Source organism: Gymnogyps californianus, chromosome 5 (assembly GCF_018139145.2).
Source record: "Gymnogyps californianus isolate 813 chromosome 5, ASM1813914v2, whole genome shotgun sequence".
Taxonomy (NCBI): Eukaryota; Metazoa; Chordata; class Aves; order Accipitriformes; family Cathartidae; genus Gymnogyps; species Gymnogyps californianus.
Window position 1 is genome coordinate 34,350,517 of NC_059475.1, and position 18,715 is coordinate 34,369,231.

Consider the following 18,715-nt stretch of genomic DNA (forward strand, 5'->3'; position numbering starts at 1 on the left):
GGTGTCAGAAGGAACAGAGAACATCCTCTAGGGCACTGATGGGTCACAGCATCTTTCACACATTCAGCAAAATGGCAGAAGACCCCTAAGATCCACTACAAGTAGTAAAATTGTAGTGATTTATTTTAAATCTAGAGATATTTTACATTTTTACATTAGTGTGCAGTTCATGATGTCTCAAAATACAGAGTGCAGATACATGTATAAAAGTACAATGTGGGGCTAACCACAGGTCTCAGTAAAGTTACCTTAATGATTTAAGGCATTAAACCCCTCTCATCTTATATTTTAAAAAGTCACATATAATTACATTCAAAAATTCTTTTATGCAATTCAGCTAACATTTATTTTTAATTAAATCTGGACTGGTAAAAATGCAGATACCTTCATTTTAGTCTGATACAGCTCACTACAAAGCCTGTGATAAGGTTGAAGAGTTTCACCAGTGAAGTTTGCATATTCTCTTTTACTCTCAAGGGAATTAACACACATTCTTCGTTAAAGGCAGAATAATTTCTTGCACAAGGTAGTTGCAGGTCCAAGCCGGCACATTTCTCAGTGCTGCTCAAGCCTTTCCTTTCAGCAGGAGACGAAGCTAACATTGGTTAAAAACTATCATAGCACCTCTCTACATGGATGTTAGCAAGTACTGTGTGCCTTGGGAATTAAGAGAGTAGAGCTGAACTTCAACTTCCTTTAAGTCTACATTCAAAAGCTTATTTGTATGAAAACAGCTTCTGTACACCATTTTAGAAAAACTGGGGAGACAAACATTAGTCAAATACATTAATGGCATGATTTACTGTGACTGACACTGCCTATGAATACTGAATACCTAAGGGGGTTCAGCAACCATCTTGAGCTGATTGTGACTGCAAGAACTTGGACAGTACCTACGTAGCTGAGCTAGGTTACGCTTAACGAACACATTTTACTGCTTTCCACCTTCTTGTCCAGCTATGAAACAGTCAATACCAAAAGGCCTAATACATCTACAATCATCTTTCTTAAAAAAGGGTAGAATCAATAGAATATTTTGTCATCTATGAAACACTGACTATCCAATATACCTGAACATTGTAGTTGTCATAAACTATGGATTAAACTGAGAACGTGCCTGCAATGTGAGGCAAAATGCCATTATTTTGAATATCCAGCCCTTAGGCCAACAGCTAGCGCATTATTATTTCTAACACTGAACTAAAGATATTAAAGTTTCCAACCCCTTCTCTTTCTGAAGGGTCATTACTTATCCCCACTAATTGCTTTTCAGCCCTAAACACTAATTAAACCAGCAAATAATTTCACTTACTAACAAGACAGGAATGCACTCTATACTTCGATTTTTCAATACAAAAATGTACTGAATGTTAGTTCAGTAACTAGGATAGTTATCTGACAATTTCTTTATAGCTGCTGTATACTTTGAGCTCTCTAACTACGGGTGTGAATTTGTTCCATTAACATTTGAAGAAAGAATATATGCAAGACAGAATGGAAAAAATCAACTACTTTTTCATCCTTCAACATTAGACAGGAGTGAACTACACATTGACGTAACTCCAGTGTTTTACCTGTAGGAACAAAGAAACACTATGGCTAAAATTAAAAGATATTCACAGTCAAGGTTCTTTGTGCTACCCAAAACCAAACCAGCCAAGATACTACTATTCAGTTAGCTTCAGCAATAGAACAGCCCTACTGCAGATGCATAGCCTTAGTAGTTAAACCTTCACAGCTCAGAATCATTTGAGGATGCAGAGATGTTCCAATCTGCTTTGCAGAACACGCTAGGATACAGACAGACCTTGCCTTTTGTTCGCTTGTTTCAAGTTTTTTGTTTGTTTTAACCATTACAAATATTCCCCTTTCTTGTGACTTCTCAGTCAGTTGCCAGTGTTTTACACATACTTTCACTGCAGTACTGAGCAAATGCAGGGCAATATGTTGGCTAGTGAATTACAATACTCATTTATAACACAGTAGCTACATTCAGCTATTTTAATTCCAGTTAATTATCCATTAGACCAACAGCCACATGATGAACCATTTGCAGAGATTAAAAAACCCCACTGTCTTCCAATGTTCAGCACATCAGTATTTTAGTCAGTATTCTGTTATAAAACATGAGAACTTAAGTTGACTTTTAAGCAGCATGTCTTATAACTATATACTTTTCACAAAAATATAACCTCTGCCGTTCTAAATATCTCTACAGATCTGTGGAATACAGCGGCTCCAATCAGTCAGTATGTTTTAAAGAAAATTCCATAAAAATATCACATCTAAAAGATCAATATAATATTCATCTTTGATCGGACCTAAAATTAATGTGCAGTCAAATCTGATTTAAAAAGTCTGACTAAAAAGACACAAGGATAGAAATATTTACATTATACACATTTTCCAATTACAGTGCTATTAGAAAGTGGAATGTTTGAGAATTAAAATATTAACTCAAGCCTCACAGGCCAGCTCCAGACCAGAGCGGCATCTTCATTCTGTGTATTTTTTGAACAGGAGAGACTTCTCATTAATATTAACGTTTTTCATGTGTAGATTATTTCTCCACCCAATGATCTGTAGAATTACGCTCCTGAACTACCATCATGTCCCACAAAGTCATTAAGTTAAGTGTTAAATAACATTCATATTTATAACTATGTGACAGCATGGACTGTATATACACACACACATACTTAAAATCTTTGATTTCATAAGGGTGATTCTAGGTAAAAAAGGTGGATTTATGTATAAAAGTAGTTGCTAGAAAAAGCTATCTAAAGCTTTAGAATTTAGTACTGACAAGGTCTCCATTTCTAGACCACAGAGAAAGAAAACTTGGACAATCTTTAGATCAGTTAAATCTGCTCACAAGCTGATTAGCATATTTTTTTAATAATACGCAATTTCACTGGCAAAGGATGCAGCCACTGAGGTCTAGAGCTCACACGCATTTATACTAGAATTGGGCAGACCTACACAGAATCTCCTTGGAAAGATTACTAGATTGAAGTCCGTTTGTCCCTTTGAATTGCTCTCTCATCGTAGCCAGGTAGAGGGCACCCACTGGGGTTCTGTGTCAAGTTTGTTTATTAACCGAAGTAACTCTTGATATGCCTTATCAAGATCAGAATTCACAATTGCTGTATCAAAGTAGTGGCCATTGTTCTGTTCCATCTCCCTCGTCTTCTCTATGATTTCTCTCAGCTCTTCTGGCTGCAATCAAAAACAGAGAATTAGCGTGTGTGTGTAAGCCTCTCCCCCACAACAACAGAGTAGGGAAAGGTAACAGCTTGACTCAGAGAAGTCTTTTACACAAATTTTCATGGTATTGCTATCAGCTATTGAAAAGTTTATGATAACATTGAACCATGATACATATTTGAAAGCTAAGGGCACTCAAGACGATCCTTTCTGATTGGCCGTAAGTGGCAAACAGTAAATAACTGTCCCAGACGGAAGTAAACGAAGATGATCTAGCACTGCTCATTTTATGACATTCATCTTACTGAGGCTCTTAAATCATGTTTCTGAAAAATAAGTTAGGTTGCTAAGCCCATTATCCTTCTGCAAAAGACTGGAGATGGCAGAGATAGTGAGAGAAAGTTTGAATGGTGTAGAACAAGACAACGTTTCTCTGAAGATGTAGCACTACAAACACCAAACAGTCAAAGGCAACAGCTATCATTGGTGAAAATATTTCAATGAACAGCAATGAGAACCACAGTGAGAGCTATGCATTTAAGTTGATCCAATCACCATAGCATCAGGTAAATGACATTGCAGAAAAATGGAAAACACTATTTGGGAGCTGGAAGGGAATATGTCAAAAGCAAGAATATTGCAGATGTAGATAAATGATGCAAAGGGAGAAGGAGAAGTGATTTGTTTTACTTCAGAATTTTTTTTACACTTGGATTCTAAAAGTGTGGTTTTCTCTTCTGCAGCTTATTTTTGTGTTATATCAAGGAATATTCAGGTATAATTTTTGAGATAATTTTCTAAATAGGATATTTTCAAAAGGAACTTCAGGCCTTCAAGATTTTTTTTCTATTGCATCCAGGCAATACATCACCCTTGCATCAAACAAGGAGAGCAAAACAACACAGCTGTAGAACACAGTGAGGTACGATTCCTGACCAACAGCTGTATCAGGAGTCCCTTTGAGTTATGCTAGGAAGACTCTTCTTCCTCAGCATGAACTGCATTATGTTCAATCAGTACTTTGAAGATAATATGGTGGCAAAGTGCTCCCACCAACCACTGTAGGGTAGACTTCAGTTAAAAAGCTGAATGTCAACATATTTCATTATTCTAGCAATAAGCACTTTGTATCTCATAAGCTGATACAGACCTTTTATGAGCTTTCAGATGTCCTGGTTTAATCTATGGGTTTCAATTCCATTCTGGAGAACTAACTTCTCATTAACTAAAGGATTGGAACTGGATAAGCTGAGATCTTGACATAACTCTGGTTGAAACATGAAAAGTGATCCTACAGGATCAAGACTAAAATAATTTTATCTGAAGAGTTCTGGAGTACATTTTCAAGTAAATGCTTTTCCAAGGGCAGATAAGGTCTCAAAAGAAAAACAATAATCGTTTGCTCCCTAGAATTACTCTCAGGTTTATCTGAAGACAAAGTTGGGTTTTCCACAGTTTTGAAATAAAGGGTCATATTTTTTGTACCCAAATGCAGGGACACTGAGACATTGTGCCCCAGGATTATTGAATTAGCAGTGGATTCCCTTGCCTCATACCTCTCACATTCCGTTAGGTGAAAGCATTGTGAGCCCTTCCCTTAGTATGGTCTGCCTACTAACCTGGAGGACACAGATCTCAACTACACTGCTTCCCATGTATTGTCAGTACCATTACCATCTCCCAATTCCAAAGAAAGAGTATACAAATTTGTTTACCAAAAGCATCTGTAAATAAAAAGCAGTATGGTTTCAGAAGAAGTGTTAGACACATTACCTTTGGGTTTTTCCCTTCTTTGGCCAATAAAGCACGTAATCTCTCTTGTGAAGGTGGTGCAACAAATATAATATATGGCTTCAAGTCAGAATTACGTAGTGTCTTCAGTGACTGCAGAAATAGGATTTATTAAATATTTAACAGTTCCACCCATGAAAAGGGCATTTAACGATGCATTATTCACATGCTATAATTGATAATACACTCTTCAAACACAATGACAATTGTACAATATATTAACAGCAGCATAATTAACCGTAACAGTATTATCATCACCACTCAGAATTCAGTCACCATTTCCTACAAAATTGATATTCCAACATTTTTCAGCTTCATGGAACCCAAACATTTACTTTTCTTCAAGAATATTCTTCATAACTAAACTGAAGGAACACATCTTTTGGTATCCAAAAGCAAAAAAAAAAAAAAAAGAAAGAAAAAAAAAAGAAAAAAGTCACCTACATTGAAGTAAGTTTCCTTACAATGCTAAGGAATGGTATCAGCTTTGAACAGAGAGAAGAGTCTTTAAATACTACAGTTGACTTTAAATACTACAGTTTAACCTTTTCTGTTTTGAAGATTAATACACAAGGTATCAGATGCACTACTACTGTATGCTTAGCATATTTTTTTGGCAGGTTACATTTATATTAAGAGATGGGAAATGAAAAGAACCAAACCGTAGTTTGATTTTTCCAAGAGGTTCCTTCTATGTGTCTCGGGACAAACAACTTGTCTCCGAGATAGACTTTTATAACCACAGAATTAGATCAATATTCAAAGTGTTATGAATTTTCATCTCATTACATGCTTTGCAATACCCATGAGCTATTCTAGTAAAGTATCACATGGTCCCAACTGGTTATAGCTTCAATACTACCAGACTTTACTGCTATGTCTGAGTTTTAGGGCTTCTTTTGCAGCATCTACAAGAGCAGTAGACCTCATACATATCATATGTATTAGAAAATGGGCATGTTCCAGGACTCTGCCTCTTCCCACGTTTGACTAAATTTCCAAGTTGAGGTCTGTATGCATAGTTTGTCTCTTCTTTCTCCATAATCAAAAGGTCATAGCTAAAGAGCTTTTCAATATTGTTTTTGGGATGTACTTTAATCCTGTCTGTTCTGGAACTGCATAAACATTCCCAAAATGCAGTTTCCAAGTATAATCACAAACAACTTCCTCTCCATCTTCAAAACCCCAGAGCTCACAGAGTAACTGGAAGACTGAGAGACACAAATCTTATTTTAACTAATTTTTCAATTCAGATACTTAAAGCTCGTGAGAACTATCTGCAAAGCAAGGCCCCTATTACCTTTAGCACAGATAAAGAAGATGCGCATATTTTCAAACAAGGAACAAGAAGGTTATATTCATAACACACTAAATAGAGTCAACTGAACACCACTGAAATAAAACTTGGAATAAACATGAAAATGGACCTTGAAAACACACTCATTTTATATAAACAAAATACAGCTCTTTAGATTTTCACAGTAGCTTCTACAATCAGAACATGACAGGCAACAGCTTTGCCATACCTGGGTATGAAGATTTAAAAGGCATATCTTGCCAGAGTTGATTACTTGCCGCACGGAGTCTATGCTAGTACCATAGAGGTTCTTTTCAAACTCTCCATATTCAATGAACTTCCCTGCAGCTATGTCACTCTCAAATGCCTGTCGGGAAATAAAATGGTAATCCCTGCCAGGTACTTCAGTCTCTCGCCTGCTCCGAGTAGTATCTACAAACAAGAGCGACAAAAAGGAAATCGAGACAGTGACACACCTGTAGAACCGAAGAGGAGAAACAAGTGTTTCTCCTAGGAGATAAATTGCTAACCAAGCAAAAAAAAGGCATATGAAATAGCCAAGAAATGCAAGTATTTTGTTTTCTAAAATAAATATCCCCGGACAGATTAAGTTGCCAAAGGCTGAACCTACATTTAGAGGTCTTGTTTACATTACCTAGAGGAAAAAAAAAAAACCAGTCAACTAGGAAAGCAATAGTTTCACCTGTGCAGCTGCATTCTGAATGTGAAAACAGCTATTAGTTGTTTATAACAAATTATATTGCTAAGCTGTTTGTAAACCTAATCTAGGGTACATTAGACATTAAAAATACAAAATTTACTGAAATGTAAATGGTTTGGGAAGGCACTAAAACCACCTAAATTTAAATTTATGCAGGATATGTAGGTTAAAAATCCTTTGACCAATGTACCAGTTTATTTTTTAAACCTCTGTAACTCCAATTTTATTCAAACTGAAATATATGCATGTCTTATAATGCCTCTACAACACTGTGTTGGGACACGGGATTTGCACTGACTTAGCACAGCTACTTTTTGCCACACAAGATTAACTTTATTTGTCCTTTATCCAAGAGCTGACTATATCCTGCTCAAAACCCCCAAACTCCTCATTACTATTTTCAACACAAGAGTATTTGTCTGCAGACAATGTTTAGAATAAGCAATCGTATCTGCCCATCAAACTTACGGGGAACTGCAGAGGCAAAGCGATCCACTTCGTTATTCATAAGCCTCTGCCGCAATTCATTTTGGCCGCAGTTCTGTGGGCCGATCAGAACAATAGGCCGTTTCCTATTTGCTGGTTGATGATACAGTGACATTTCCTCATAGGTCAAAATTTCCTCGTTGTCATAATCTTGAGAGAGAAACAATAAAATAGTCACAACATACTTTACTGCTAGTTGCATGTACTGCCTGTCATGCAGTATCAAGTTTCAGGCAGCTCCTGACTCTGCCCAGCATCTAACTGCGAGTCACCAAAGCAATAGAACCCCAAAGATCATCACTTGCCCAGTAAGATGAGGCTTTTTTCCCCCCTTTCTGGAGAAAGAAAATGTGTTTCCACTTACTACTGATATAAGTAGTAGCATAAACTCAGGAAACAACTTTCTTGCCAAGGAACAAGTTTCTAGTACAAGAATAACACTTTATACCCAACAACAACAACAATCATCATCCCAAGCCCAAAGTACTTTTGTAAGAATATAGTATAAATAGCCTACAAACTCTCTGTGGAGAAAGTTTCCATTTACTAAACTTAATTATGCAGAGTGAGATGATATTACAAAACCATAATAAATTGGTTCATCATCGTAAAATTATGAGTGCTTCCATGCCTAAAAAGCTATCTGGTTTTTTACCCCTATCATCTGGTCTTTATTAAAGACACTAAATGACCCTACAAGTCCTGCCACCTCTTTTTACATCTTTCACTAAATGCTATTAAAACCATACTACTGCTCCTACACAAAACATCATCAGGCAGTATTTCTAAGATCATATCCTGAATTTCAGCATTCTTTTCACAAGGCTATTTGTAGAATCTTTTATAGTTGCTTATAAGTGCACATGCTGTGCAAAAGATGTGGCTTACCATCATTTTTATTTGCATTGTATAAAACCTTTTTCCGTTTCTTTTTGTTTTTCTTCGCGCACCAGAGTTTTCCTAACCAAAATAAAAATCATCACAATCAAGTACCCATACAGTAAAAAGCTTCCTATCCCACCCACTATCTGGATCTTTAAAGTGGAGAATTTATTCTGCAGTTTTGAAAAGGCATAATATTCTTCAGTTCATTACAACGGTTTGGTGTATTAAGCAAATGTTGCATGCCAAGGACTTCAACTGAGTCATGGCAGATAAAATTCTTCAAGAAAAAAGGGGCTTTCCAAATTCTCCTACATCATCCTAATTACATTGCACATAGTTACGAAAAAACCACGTCATTTATACAACAAAGTGCTAAATTCAGACCTGTATTTACATGAAGAATTTAAAAGAATCATCCCAGTTGTATTATAAAAAAAATTGAAGAATTTTCCACAACTCCACAATGACGAGGTTCCAGATATCACTAATGAGCACCTCTATAAGAGGTAGATTCTGTGCCCCCCCACCTTGGAAAGCATATATCCAACCTGATTTTTCTGGCTCCTTGTCTTCTTCTATGGTTTGCTTCATTGCTTCTCTTTGTTGCTGAAAACTTTTTCCTTAATGCATTTAAAAAAAAAAAGTGCAAAAGCAGTTAACACTTAGAAACCACTTCCATACTTTCTTTGTAATCACTCATTTTATTTTTTCCTAAGCTTTTACATCTCTGAAGGTTCTAGTAGAATATAACATACAAGAGAAATTTAAAAAGATAAATTAAAATTTAAAAAGAGAAACTAAAATTGCTGCAAAGCGTGTTTATTGCTTCAAAAATATATTAATCAAGAAAGACTTGCAGAGGATTTGTACTATTCTGGACAGTTTTGCCTGGAAAATTGAAACTACTGGAAAGACTACATTTCCCCACTACGATGATACGGTTTTTTAATTATTTTTGTATGTTAAATGTGTTCTATTTACACTAAACCTTTTGAACTTCAGCTTGAAAAAGATTAGCCTATATTTAAATCAGTGTTCCTCTCAACTTACTCAAACGTCATAAAGTAACAGTGTGATATTCTATGGAATTTGAAAATTCTTTTGTTCGCTCTGTTTAACAGATCAGCAGATCTTTAATGGACTAGAGTGCAGTACATGTGTCAATGCAAAAATTATATACTGACTTCAGTGTCTGAAAACCCTTATTACTCAAAGGCCCCCAACAGTTAGAAAGGAAGCATGACTGTTACAAGTAACTGAAGCTCTTTGCTAAGTGAAAACGTGCAGAAAAGTTACCACAAAAAAAAAGATACATTTTTCAAATAACTACTTGATACAGTAAGAAACGTAACAGCTGCTCTCATCTCCAGAGAACAAGCAGGCTGAAGTCCCACGTTTCTGCCGTAGCCAGCAGAGGGAACTCTGAATCCACAGAGTCCCCAAGGTGGAGGAGTAAATGAAAAGGAGAGTAGCTCTTGAAAGGTGAACTGCAGTGGAAGCGGTAGCTTTACTCTGCATTTAACATCTATACATGGAGATGCCTCTAAAAGGTCAACCTTTTAAGTAAGTGAATTACATAACCAACAGTAGGCTCTGTTGTGAAAGGTTCAAAGTCACAGATATTTAAAGCAATGGATATTTAAGGGTACATGAATCTTTGAAAACCAGAATATTGCTCCTGTGGCTATGGGAACAACTGGCTGTCAAGCTTCTTCTGGAGCTTTATTTACCAGGGATAAGGCCTGCCAATGGCTGATTATCTTCATCTCCATCTCTGTAAGCCTGCCACCAGTTTGGATCTTCTTGGCTGATCACATGGAGTATATCTCCTTTTTGAAAAGATAGGCCTAACTCTCGGCAGGGGACATAAGGGTCATCAGAGGGATCATAGTCAAAATGCGCTTTCACGTGTATCTGTGGGAGATCAAATGTAAAAACAGAAGAAAAAAACCCTGTGACTTCTGAAGAATTACATCCCATCTTCCTGTGACTGCAGTGGAGCTCTGACATATAAAAACTCCAAGATTCTATAAAATGGAAACTTTATCTGGGGCATACAGAAGATACTGGAATGGAATCATTACCTAGGTTAGCAGTGGAAAAGACACAGTTGTGCTAGGTTGGAGGTGAAGGTCTGAATTTAACTCTTGTTAATTCTAAAGTCTATGCAATTTCCTCACCATTTTAGGAGGTGATTTAAGTTCTTTGTATTCAAAAAGTACCAGAGATATTCTGATTTGTTTAAAATACCTAATAAATACACAGATTGAAACCCATTTGCTGGGCTTTAGGTGAAGTTTCACTTGTAAAATATTTTAGTTTGTCACCAACCATTAATGTTTTTGTTTGGCTGTGATATAAATCGGTGCATTCTTCAAACTGTTAAAGCTGTCTCAAGGAAAGTATGTTAGCTAAAAAGATAATGAATAAAGTTTCCAGTATACAAACTTTTCCTCCCAAAGCATATTTGCCAGTTCCATCAATTCAATTTTTATATATATATTAAAAAAAAAAAAAAGAGAAATTAGGAATTTCATAACAGAATTTCAGAAGCACAGGCAGTTCTACTTTTATAATTTGTGACTATTTTAGAAACTTTAAAATCATACTAAGACTTTCAGCTTAACACCATCAATCATTTTCAACAGTTAATTCAGGTATTAGTCTGGTAACAATTAAACCAATTTAAACGATTAAGTTTTGGTTTTGTTCCACAATGTAAATGACCTACAGAAGAACTTTCTACGCATTACTGGTAAAACAAGGTATGTATCACCAAGCTCAAGAACTTATGTAGAGCTACTTACAACTGTCTCCTTCGCAGGAGGTGGCTTGCTCTGCTGACTGGGAATCAATACAAAGGTCAGAGTACCATGCATGTCAGCCTGAGATGAAAAATAGACTTTTCATATACAGTATCGAAATACGGCTTAAGGTTAACAATTTTAATGAATAACATATTTTAGAAAATGCTTCAAAAATTCCCATAAAAGGCAGTTCCTAACAGAACATCATCTGCCCCTTAACTGGTTTAAAAGATACAGTACAGATACAGATGCAGTGATTCAGTGACAGGCTAGAAAGCCAAACGTTGATAGCCAGATTTTAAAAGTCTAGCAATCTTGATTATACATAAACTATTTCTATTTGAAATGGAGCAGCTGCAATTCTGTCAAGCAGTGACTTAGGAGAAATGGAAAATAATATTCTCTTGTTCTGTTCAAAAATACCAACAAGTGGATCTATGCTGGGAAGAAAAAAAAAATATAAAAGATTACTATTTTTCTAAAATTGTTTAAGTGGAAAAGTGTTTTCAAATCTAAACATTCTACTCTGATTTTATGCTGTTAACATTTATTAAAGTATACAAAATATTGTTTAAAAATTTAACTAACACTCAAATCCTGCATCTGTAAAGTACTTAATATCAATATTGCAATCACCTCTACTAAGAAAGTAGAGCATAATAAATGTCCTGGCTTTAAAGAATTCTTACTTGTTTGCATACTTTTGTATGCAGAGTGTGTTTGCACACACAAAGAATATCTAGATAAAATGCAAGTGCCAACCCGTGACAAGGTCTACAAGTGTCTCACTTCCTATACATCATTCCATGAACCGTAGCACAACAATTTATGTTGTATAAAACCAAAGCGAATGCATGTACTCAAAAAATTCAGATCCAAGGCTTAAATAAAGTAAACATAACTGAGCATAACATGATTAGGCTGCAGGAAAGGAAAATCCACGATTTTCAGTCAGCATGCATAGTTCCACGAGGAATGCATAGAATTTCACGGTGATAGTGTGAATAGTCTTGTCTAAAGTCCTGTGCAGTTTATTATCATTTGAGTAACAAGTGGTGAGGCAAAATTAAGAAGGAAAGTAATTTCCTTCTCCTGTGCTTGTTTTAAGTATTTTTTGGGGACTGAAGCATTTTAAAACTTCACTTCCACATTACAAAATACAGAAGATAACCTATAAGGAATTAAAAATATTATTTTAAATTAAAGATTTTAAAAACATATTTAAAAAACATGTAAAGTTTGGGGTTTTTGTTTTTTTTTGTTTTTTTTTTTTTTTTTAAATTTTTCAGCAAGTAATTTGCTCTTATGTTAATGTATTGTGGTTTTAAATCTTTTATTCTGTAACTCTAGGTTGCAGGAGCTGCTCAAGAGCAGAACAAGCTCTCTGCAGAGAACTAAACTGCCAGAGCTGAATTGTCTGTCAAGCATCTACAAAACACTCTTTTCAGAAGCATAGGACTTAGCTAAATATGGCTTTTTCAAAAAAAATAGACGGCCATGGAGACAATTACAGAGCATGAAGAACGTCAGATAAAAACACATGGAGACTGAAGGCTTTTCAAATAACTGTAAGAATCTTTTTAAATGGCTTAAAAAACCCAAACAAAACCCCACGCATTTCTGCCTCTACTTCCCTCCACTTGACCTCATTCCATGCATTAGCTGAAAAATTTTAACAGTAAATTTCAGAAAAAAATCCAAGTAGAGGTGGAAACTGTCCATTAAAAACTACAGTCTTACTGTAGCATGAGACAGCTTCATCTATGGATATTGCTGCTTATTCTTCCTACAATAATGCAACCTAGAGCAGAGGTCTAGGTCCTGATTCTGATTCGTCTATAGAGCATAAATCTACTAAGTAATTCAAACATTTACTAAATATATTTCTCTTTTTTTTTCTCCAAAGACCCTATTAAATAAGTGCTAGTGGATATTTGCAATGTTTTGTATCGAAGTTATAAATTAACTTCTAAAAAAATTGTCATTTTCATCTGTTTTCACTTTGACAGAATGGTCCGGCCTGCTGCAATCAGACCAAAGATTCATAGTCAGGTTCCAGGTGTCCCATCTCGGACACCGATGGTGTCAGGTAACAGCAGGTGCCAGGGAAAAGCATGAGAAAAGAGCAATATTGGGCAACAGAAAATACTGGTCATCCCCAGCTTTTGACATTCTACCTCACAGAGCCTTTGAGAGAGTACCTCTGATGGATTTCTTGCCTGTTGTTTTGACTAGCTGCTTTTGAACTGATGTATAATTTTGTCGTGAATGGTAAAAGTGTAATAAACAGAAAAATGTCTATGCTGGTAAACTGCTAGACAGAAGGGTTTTTATGAGGAGGGAAAGAGTAAGAAGTCTAGTCATGTAAAGGTCCCGTGTGATACAATTTGTGGTGGGTTAAGTCTGGTCAGCAGCTAAGCACCCACCAGCTCCTCACTCACTCCTCTTCCCCAGCAGGTCAGGGAAGGGAATTGAAGACCAAAAGCAAGAAAGACTCACGGGTCGAGGTAAAGACAGTTTAATAAGTGAAGGGGGAAAAAACCCAACCCAACAAGTGATGCAAAGGCAATCAATCACCACCCAGTTTTTATTGCTCAGCATGATGTTATATGGCATGATATATCACTATGGCCAATCCAGGTCAGCTGTCCCAGCTGTGTCCCCTCCCAGCCTCTTGCTCACCCCCAGCCTACTTGCAGGCAGGGGATAGAATGAGAAACAGAGAAGGCCTTGACACTGTGCAAGCACTGTTCAGCAATAGCTAGAACTGGTGCATTATCAACACTGTTTCAGTCTAAAACCAGCCTAAAACACAGCATCATATAAGCTGCTATGAAGAAAATGACTTCCATCCCAGTCAGACACTATCACAATCACACAGCCACACATCTATTAACTGCGGACTGAATCAGAGACAAAGATGAAAAATCATGGCTTTTCAGAGCTAAACAAAGTTTTTCTTAGAAATCATTAAAAAAGCAAAGTCTCAAGATGATAGCTTGACTCTTCCACATTTGTAGGCTTCATTTTTGCAGATAACTGCCATTATACTTATTAATATCACACTATGCATCAGAAAGAAAACTTGAAATGGCCCTCCACGTATAAACACTAGCTATCAGAACAAAAATACTTTTAAACTAATGCTAAATATGAGTACAAATGACAAGCAGAGCCTACAGGTGTCAGTCTTACGAAATGAGTATTTTTTGCAGGGAAAACAAGAAGCGTCCAACTCACCAACAAGTCAAAAACTTCATTAACATCTTTTCCACGAATCTCAATGCCATTAATCTCCAGAACTTCATCCCCTTCATGTAACAGCCCACTCTTCTCTGCAGCACCTCCTTTCACTATTCGACTAATGATAACAGAATCCATTTCATTCCGAACAGTAGCACCCTGTGTAGTAGCAACACATTCTGAATTTATTATATATATGAAACTCAAAGCCATCTATTGTATATATTTCAAGCCAGTGGAGAAACTATGTTGAAAGAGAATCCAAGCAACAGCTCGGATGCATACACACAATGCTCCAGTTTAAAGAAACACCGCTTAATTTCTTCAAGCTACAATAAAGGCTGAAGAATTGAATTGCTCCACGCCATAAGAGTCATGATTTTTTAAAAAACATACTCCTAAGGAAACACTTATTTGAAAGATGCACAATAGACGATGAGAGTTGCTAAAAATAATACATGGTTGGCACAAGGCTATAAGCCCCCCTGCAGCAAAGCTTGGGATAGTGACTACTGTCAAGAAGTTCTGTCCAAACCTAAGTTGACAGAAGTTGTACAGATTTTAAATGGTAGTACACCTACTGCTATATGAAGATACACACAAGCTTACTGTCTATGATTATTTCTCATTTTGGAGGGAGGGAGAGTGTTTACAAGTTAAATATTACCTCCACATTCAAATTCCAAAACCTTCATAGCAATCTACAAAGGACAAAAAAGCTTACCTCCTTTACATATAACTGAGTGCGTACCAGTACTTACCAATGGAATATCCCGAGCTTTCTCAATGCGAACTATTTTAACCGTCTCCCCTCCGTACACGCCAACATTCTCATAGATTTTTTCATCTGTCACAGGCTCTGGTTGCATTTCTTGTTCCGCAACCTTATCATGAGCCAGTAAAAGTGCCTAGTGTTAAATAAAATCAGCTCAGTTACAGAAAATTTCACACTTTATATGTATACAAAATAATAGAGTTCAATAAAATTCTGCAATTTGAATAGTCTTGGCAGGTTACAGAAGATTGCAAACTGACTCAAGCAATAAAAAAAAAAATCATTTGTCACAGCTATATAGCACCTATTGCTTTGCAAAACTTGCCTTTCAGATTGGAAAACAATAAAAGAGCAATTTTGAACACACAACTGTGACTGTACTTACAGCTTCTCCTTCCTTAAATACCAGACATTGGTTTACTATGTGACTGAGGATACAGACATAAGAAGTTACTGCAGTGAAAACTACTCATGGATTTACATCATCACAGCACAAAATTCCCTTTATGCACCCTATGGTAAGCATGAAACAACTGTCAAAGAAAAAACATAGATAAGCAAAGCAGCTCATGTGTTGCCCTGACCCTACTGATCTACTGCTACATTGTTTATATGCAAATTACTCTGCAATACATGTAGAATGTAGCAAGGGCTGAATACAGTCATGCACTACACTTGATTAGAAGTTGCCATTAGTTGCCCGAAATTGGAAGCTCCTCATTCTAGAAAAATATTAAGAGATCTACACAGAGTTGAAGAATAAAATCCATCCTTGCCCGGTCAGTCCAAGACATTTGCAAAAAACAAGTTACACTGAAAACAGCATCAAGAAATACATCCATTAGATTAGAAGTTTCATTTCGTTTTACCTGCATGTGAGGGGCATTCAGCAAAGCATTAAGCTCCTGCCCATCCTTATGGTAACTGGGTTTCAAAACACTCTGTACCTAAAAAGAAATCAAGTAATAAACCTCTTAATCTACCCAGTGATTTATCAATCTTCCCTCCCCTACTCAAGCACAAACTCCTAGTTGCAATTATTCATTTTACTGAAAGTAAAGTATATCCACGTAGTCGTTACACTGGGTGATTGAACTTCATCTGGTACACATCAGGAAAACATGCAATGAGACCACAGGAATACTCCAGCATACCTTGCCTCAGTAATTATCTACCAAATCTAGGCTGGTATCCAGTGCATCACACAGATTTGTCAATACCAGAGACTGGCAATGAGCTCAGCTACCACGAAGATGCACACAACAAAATTAAACACTAGAAAGGAACATGATAGTGAAATCAGTCACAATGAAGTCTATTATGTGAATATGCTGGGTCTTTTAAAATGGACTAATTTCTCATTAATGTGGCTAGCCTTTTCCTTACAAGTAGATGGCTTAATTTTACCCAAACTATTTCCACCAACAGCAAGACCAAAGATTCCAAGACAGGTTTTGCAATGCATCCTGGAGCCTCTGCCTCAGAAAGTATGAGTCAAAACTTCAAAAGGTCCCAGAAAACCAGGTTTCTTTGGCTTGTTCCAAAATAATCCACATTAACACAAGGACAGTTTTTGCTCAAGGAGCTTCGGTTGCCAAAAACGGTTCGCCTTCTCGTACAGTTACCAAACATGCCTTGCCATTATCTCTTGCAAATACTGGTATGCTTACAGAACAAGCCAGGAGCAGGGAAGTCCCTCTTACCCAAAGGTGAGAATGAAGATACCATAGCCATTTTCCTCTGGCCTAATCTGACCAAAGGCAAACAAGTCCAAAAGCACAAATGAATCCAGAGACATCAAGAGTAGATTATACCTATCACAGCAGCAGCTTTCAGTGGGATAGAAAACATGTTTTTCAAGAGCTTTTTACTCTTAAGGATGAGGTAATGTGACATCAGAGAATCAAGAAACTGCAAGTTCCAAAGTGAAAATAATTAAGCTTTTTGTGTGATCTAACAATATCTAAAGGTCTGAAGAGCCTCTATCCTAGGAGCAGTTATCTACAGATAAAGCTAACAACTCTCTTGGATGCTACCAGACAACAGTACTGAAAACAGTAAAGATAATTTTAAATTCTAGCAGAAGCCACTAAATGAACTGTTCCCATGGAGCAAGATCCTTACATTGCCAACCAAACACTGTCACATGGAACAAGTTCCTGTGCTTAGCAATAAACCTGGCACAACCTCCAAAAGCCTTCCTTCTGACATCCTTAGAACATGCCTCATGGTGAACAAACCTAGTACAGCTCAGAATAGTCAAACAAGAAGCCAGATATAAATAATTTTTTAAGCTTTCTTTAAAACTGTAGAGAATAGAAAGAATTCAGCTTCATAGAGGCCTGACTTCAGTCATACCTCTGAACTGGCCAGGAAGCTATTATCCCCAGCTTTGTGTGAATTTTGCGGTGCCATATAGCAGACAGAGCACTGTAAAGGATGTATTTCACTAACAAATTCTCCTCTGTGCTGAAAGAAGAGACTCTTCTATATAAAAGACTTTCTCATAGAGGTTTAAGGTCTCTAACTTTCAAGGGACTTTCAATTCCTTTCTTGAAGAAGCTACAAGAAGCTTTAAAGCCTTATTTATCCAATCTTCATGATCCTTTCACAGGAAAACCTACTTAGAAAGCAACTTAGAAGTCCTGCAAGCAAGACAACCTTTTGAATGCAAGGTCAGAGGTTGGGGATTTGACAGGGAGGAAAAAACCAACCAGGCCCAACCAGTCATTTTGTGTGCGGTAAATATCCTTTATTCAAGTTGAATTTCTGCTTTGAATAATTTAGTTCTTCAAAACTTTAATAGCTCCCCCCCTTTTAAGAGAGATACATTTATTATTTGTTTATTTAATGAAGCGCTAGGAAAGCTTCAGGCTGCTATATACACCACTTATTACACCAGTATTGCCACACGTCAGATTCCTCTGTAACTCGTGGTAATGAACCCCACAGTTTTATCAGACAAAGAAATTTGAACGTAGGCTGTCATTCCAGAAGTGACACGCTACAGATAGCATAGGCAATCCACACTAAATATGTGGCAATAATAGTATTTTCTTAACTCTTCAGCCTAGTTTTTATTGTTAATTATATTAACTTCAGTTCAAGCAGCCCTCAAAAAGCTATCAATTTGGTTTCATTATACACACCACAATTTGGAGGCATGTACTATGGAGGCACACACTGGAGTGATATTAAACATTCAGAATTTAACCACACCTGCAAAGTCCTGTTGTTGTTTACTCTCAGGTGAGCAGGACTGTCAGAGGGAATATACATACACATTGTAATGCACTTATACCAGAAGTTACAAGCTTCCAGTGCATCCTCTCAAAAGTACTGTTCTAGTTTAATTGCCTGCACTTGCTGAAGTGAACAGTAGCAAGTTCGAAAACTTTAGAAACATAACCTATATAAACTGAGCCTATTAAGTATATTTACTAGCAAGAACATCTTTAAGGTATTCGATATGTGCTGTTACAGGCCAAAAATTACAAACTGTC

The 18,715-nt window shown here is 36.6% G+C and overlaps 1 protein-coding gene across 1 annotated transcript in view; it reads right to left on the reverse strand.

The window, feature by feature from the left end:
- Window positions 1-121: 121 nt before the first annotated feature.
- Window positions 122-18,715, reverse strand: part of PALS1 (protein associated with LIN7 1, MAGUK p55 family member) — a 60,495-nt gene continuing 41,901 nt past the window's right edge. The window contains exons 5-15 of the mRNA XM_050897894.1: window positions 16,082-16,159; window positions 15,199-15,345; window positions 14,435-14,596; window positions 11,195-11,272; window positions 10,118-10,301; window positions 8,936-9,007; window positions 8,391-8,462; window positions 7,485-7,652; window positions 6,525-6,727; window positions 4,981-5,091; window positions 122-3,219 (exon numbers count right to left, since the gene is read on the reverse strand). Of these exons, the coding sequence (XP_050753851.1) occupies window positions 3,043-3,219; window positions 4,981-5,091; window positions 6,525-6,727; window positions 7,485-7,652; window positions 8,391-8,462; window positions 8,936-9,007; window positions 10,118-10,301; window positions 11,195-11,272; window positions 14,435-14,596; window positions 15,199-15,345; window positions 16,082-16,159 (1,452 nt within the window). The 3' untranslated portion in view covers window positions 122-3,042. The remainder of the gene's footprint in view (window positions 3,220-4,980; window positions 5,092-6,524; window positions 6,728-7,484; window positions 7,653-8,390; window positions 8,463-8,935; window positions 9,008-10,117; window positions 10,302-11,194; window positions 11,273-14,434; window positions 14,597-15,198; window positions 15,346-16,081; window positions 16,160-18,715) is intronic.